This window comes from Octopus bimaculoides, chromosome 3 (genome assembly GCF_001194135.2).
Source record: "Octopus bimaculoides isolate UCB-OBI-ISO-001 chromosome 3, ASM119413v2, whole genome shotgun sequence".
Lineage (NCBI taxonomy): Eukaryota > Metazoa > Mollusca > Cephalopoda > Octopoda > Octopodidae > Octopus > Octopus bimaculoides.
In genome coordinates, this window is record NC_068983.1 from 81,380,538 (window position 1) to 81,385,537 (window position 5,000).

Sequence of the window (5,000 nt, forward strand, 5' to 3'; positions counted from 1 at the left end):
GAGAGAGAGAGAGGGAGAGAGAGAGATAGAGGGAGAGAGAGAGAGAGAGAGAGAGAGAGAGAGAGATAGAGAGTGAGAGAGACTGGTACACAAACATATATGCATGAATTAAATATGTATGAATGCCTTGGCTAAGGGATACTTTTCAAAAGGGAGTTGGATGGATTGCACCTGTAATACAAATGCACAACTTTGTTACCTCCATCTCATAGTGCAATCCCTCATGCACTAGCATGGAGCTGATACACCCTTCACTCCACAGAGCTTGTAGTACTGCAAGCTGCATAGTGACCTTAATAGTGCAGGTGGGATGAAAAAAAGCACCGAGTTCATGCAGTAATGTGGTTGGCAGAGAAATCATGCCAGAGTAGGTATTGGAGAATGATGCAGTCCTTGGACATATCGGATCCTATCAAAGCATTTGACCCATAGCTACATGGAACACAAATATTAATGAGAATGAAGACGATTTGTCACACCAACTGTGTCCTGGAATTAAGGTACAGGTACGTGTGGCTGAGGACTACTCATGCACTAAAAGATGGCCAGATGTTAGGGGTGATGTGGTTGCAGAAATTGTCTGACAGCCATCATTGGGTTCTCCTGCTTGTGTTGCATGGTGCAGATCTTGTTGCCAGACATAGGGTCTTCCAGCAGCCACTCCCTTGGGCCAGTGCAGCACTACTTCCTCCAGGCACTTGATGTAGGGAAGATGAATGGATGCATAGTGTCGCCATCACTAGTGATCACTCCAAACACCATGATGTTGACTGGATGTTTGATTTTTATCGCTCTTGGTACATGACCTCAGATTGCATTGTCCTCAGATTGGCACCCAAACACTCTGAAATGTTTGTATTGGAACTTCTAGAGCAACTGCCAAGAAGTACAGCATGTTGTTTCCAAATTTCTGGCAGAGTGAAATATGTCATGGTGGTGTTCTTCTCACAGACGGTGCCCAACTGACCCCACTATACTGTGTAGTTGACAAAATAAAATTAAACAATGCGCATGCGTGAAATTAAAAATATAAAATGGTGACAATTTACCCATTGCACCATGTATATGTATGTGTGTGTGTGTGTGTGTGTGTGTGTGTATGTATGTGTGCATATATGACTGGCTGCTTCCAGTTTGTCAACCATTTTCTGTCTCTCATCAGTCTACCAAGTTAGTTCTCAACTTGCAGCTATCATGTACATACATACATAAGCACACGCACATTTATATCCATAAACACGCACGCACACTCACACGATGGGTTCCTTTCAGTTTCTGTCTACCAAATCTACTCATAAGGCTTTGGTTAGCCTAAGGATACGGTACAAAACATTAGCCCAACAGGTCATGCAGTGAGTCTGAACCCAGAACCTTGTGGTTGGGAAGCAAGCTTCTTACTATGCAGACATGCTTGCACCTACATCATGAAAAAAAAAAAAAAAAAAAAGAATTGTAGAATATCTTATGATGAATCTTGTGAAAAGTGGTTTGCCAGTGCATCTCGTTGAATTTGAGATCAAAGAAAAATATAGTTACCGAGAGGTTAAATATTATTTATTAAGACCAACATCATCAGCAGCAGTAGTAAGAACAATACATATTTCAAAGATGCTTTCTATATTTTCTACCCTCTGCAATGTGTAGAAGTATCTTTCATTACATGGCGCCGACGTTACCATATTACTGATTATTTATTGTGACAGACAAGAGCATGAAAAATAAATGTAATAAAACAGTCAACCAGCACTCTATTATTAATCATAATAATCCAAATCATTGTATTAAGATTTCGTCATCTTTGCACTGAGTCAGAAATTTTTGGGTAATTAGGTTCATTTAATTCAGTTGACATCAGTACGTCCATCCTTCCCCCCAACAAAAGATAAAGATAAGCCCAACATTTGTAGAATTTTACATGCAATAATAGAAATAGTGATTTTTTTTCTTTCTTTTTCAACATAGATATAATAACACTTTAGACATACAGGTAAGTAAAGTTATGCAATTGTGGTGTTGATACAGATTCTCTTCTGATGGAAATACAATAATAAAAAAAAAGAGTAATAATTAAAACCTAAAACTTTTACGAGTCAGAATTTGATAGATAGATAGATAGGTAGATAGATAGATGGATTTATTAAACCATGCAGGGCCAAACACAGAAGGGACAATACAATGTAGAAATCTTCTTTTCAAAACCGATCAATAGGAATCAAAAACGTTTTGGGATGTGTATACAAAGAGATAACAAGGTAACGTTTTAACAACAGAAATTCACAAACGGGGAAGAAAATATAACACTGACTAGGGTTATCCATGGGAAGAAAAACCTACGGAAAAGAACCATGTTCAAAGTGGGTTCATCATTCATGCGTACCCACCTTTTATTAAACTTTTTATTAGACAAAACTTCCCTCTCTACTTTCACTTTCTTTTTCAAGTGATACTTGAAAAAGTTGAGAGGTTGGCCAAAGAGGAAAGTATTTGTCTCTAAGCCTTTCAAATGAGTCCACCATACACATTCTTTCACCATAGCCACCAGTACAATGAAAACTGCTTTGCCTTCCCAGTTAAAGGAAGGTGGTAGGGTAATATTTATGATAGACTCGGTTGCCAACCGGACTCATCCCACACATGACAGCAGTCATTCAACATAGGGCCACAGGTCTGGAATATTTGGACATTGCATGAGTGCATGCAGAATGGGTTCATCATTCTGACTGCATCTTAGGCAGGCTGGTTCAGTGTTTCTTGAACCGTGTCTGTAGACCTTATCTTGAATGGGCAATGCTCTCAGATAGCACTGCCAGGCCAGTGGATAAGGTGGAAAAGGTAGATAGATAGATAGGTAGGTAGACAGATAGGTAGATAGCTATCCCAACCATTCCTGTTCATTGTTTCATTGTTAATTTCACATTGTGAAATGCCCCACCTCCACTTCTACTATCACAAAGAATCAACACTGAGAAAGCCTCTCATTTCACAGTATGGCACTGAAAAATATCATGGCAATAATAATAATAATAATAACAACAATTATAATAATAATAATAATAATAAAAATGATAATAATAGTAATCCTTTCTGTTATAGACACAAGGCCTGAAATTTTTGGGGAGGGGACTAGTTGATTACATCGACCCTAATACTTGACTGGTACTTCATTTATTGACCCGAAAAAGGATGAAAGGCATAGTCGACCTTGGCGGAATATGAACTCAGAACATAAAAATGGACGAACTGTTGCTAAGTATTCTGCCTGGCATGTTAATAGTTCTGCTAGCTTGCCATTTTAATAATAATGATAATGATAATAATAATAATAATAATAATAATAATAATAATAATAATAATAATCCTTCTCCTATAGGTACAAGGTCTGAAACTTTCGGGGAGGTGATAAGTTAATTACACTGACCCCAGTGCATAACTGGTACTTATTTTATTGACCACAAAACGATGAAAGGCAAAGTAGACTTCAGCGAATTTGAACTCATAAAGATGGATGAAATGTTGCTAAGCATTTTACCTGGCATGCTAATGATTGTGTCAGCTCACCACCTGAGGGGGCTAGTTGATTACATTGACCCTCAGCGTTCAACTGGTACTTATCTCAACCCCAAGAGTTTGAAAGGCAAAGTAAATCTCAGCTAAATTTGAACTCAGAACATAGCAACGAGTGAAATGCCACTATGCATTTCATCCAGCATGCTGATGATTCTGCCAACTAGCCGCCTTAATAATAATAATAATAATAATAATAATAATAATAATAATAATAATAATATTAATAATAATAGTTTCAAATTTTGCCACAATTTTAGGGAGGGGATACATCGACCCCAGCTTTCAACTGGTACTTATTTTTATCAACCCTGAAAGCATGAAAGGCAAAGTTGACCTCAGCGGAATTTGAACTCACAATGGAGCGATGGGCAAAATACCACTAAGCATTTTGTCCAGCATGCTAACGATTTTGCCAGCTCACTTTGCCTTTCATCCTTTTAGGGTCGATAAATGAAGTACTGGGGTCGATGTAATCAACTAGTCCCCTCCCACAAAACGTCAGTAACTTGCTAAATCAACATAAACCATTCATTTTGAAAGGGAGTTAGATATATGCAGTTGATCTCTGCATATAACAGAAATAGGACTTTGGAAAAGATATGGTCAGCTTTGTAAGGGAGAGGAATCGAAGAACATTTGAGTCCAGATTATTACAATAAAAAATAAAAGTTCATAATGTCCGCTTCCTGTTCTATGGCTGATTGATTAGCAATAGGAAGGGTACTGAACAGTAAAAAAATATATATTTCCACAAAAATTTATTCTACTCATGCAAGAAAAAAAAAACAGATTTTAAACAGTGTAGAAAAAAAAAACTGCTTCTAGTCCAGCTCACTATGATTGTGCAATCTCCACCATTCTTAATATTTAACATAAAAATAATAACAATAATAATAAAAATAGATAAATAATAATAATAATAATGGGTAATAATAATAATAACAATAATAATAATAATAATAATAATAATAATGGGTAATAATAATAATAATAATAATAATAATAATAATAATAATAGATAACAAAAATTATTATTAATGGTAATGGCTCTAATGATGTAAATAACAATAAGAAGATATATACGACATGAAAGTAAATTAAAGTTCAAAGAATTGTGGAAAAGATTTGATGGTATATGGTGGTGGTGAAGGTAGTGGTAGCGGTGGTGATATTGGTGGTGGTGGTGGTGGTGGTGGTGGTGGTGGTAGAGGGCAAAAATCATTGTAAAGAGAATGGAGAGACAGTAAAGAAAAATTAAATATCTTACCTTTGAGTAATCATTTCTGAAATTCAAGAGGTAACCTTGTAGGGGGGAAGGGCGTTATAAGAATCTTGGAGTGAAATGTATCTGTAGGTCAGATGAATAAGAATTTAAACAAAGTGCCAACATAAAGGTCAGTTAGAAATATAAATAGTAAACAGAGAAAATTAGA

At 36.4% G+C, this 5,000-nt stretch overlaps 1 protein-coding gene across 9 annotated transcripts in view; it reads right to left on the minus strand.

Moving 5' to 3' along the window:
- The window catches only part of LOC106881143 (zinc finger protein rotund), a 431,625-nt gene that overhangs the window by 350,609 nt on the left and 76,016 nt on the right, over positions 1 to 5,000 (minus strand). For 2 of the 9 annotated variants that reach the window (XM_052966237.1, XM_052966236.1), the window contains exon 2: positions 4,835 to 4,915. The exons of the other annotated variants lie outside the window; for them this stretch is intronic. In XM_052966237.1, coding sequence (XP_052822197.1) covers positions 4,835 to 4,848 — 14 coding nt within the window. In that variant the 5' untranslated portion in view covers positions 4,849 to 4,915. The remainder of the gene's footprint in view (positions 1 to 4,834; positions 4,916 to 5,000) is intronic. 9 annotated transcript variants of the gene reach the window in all.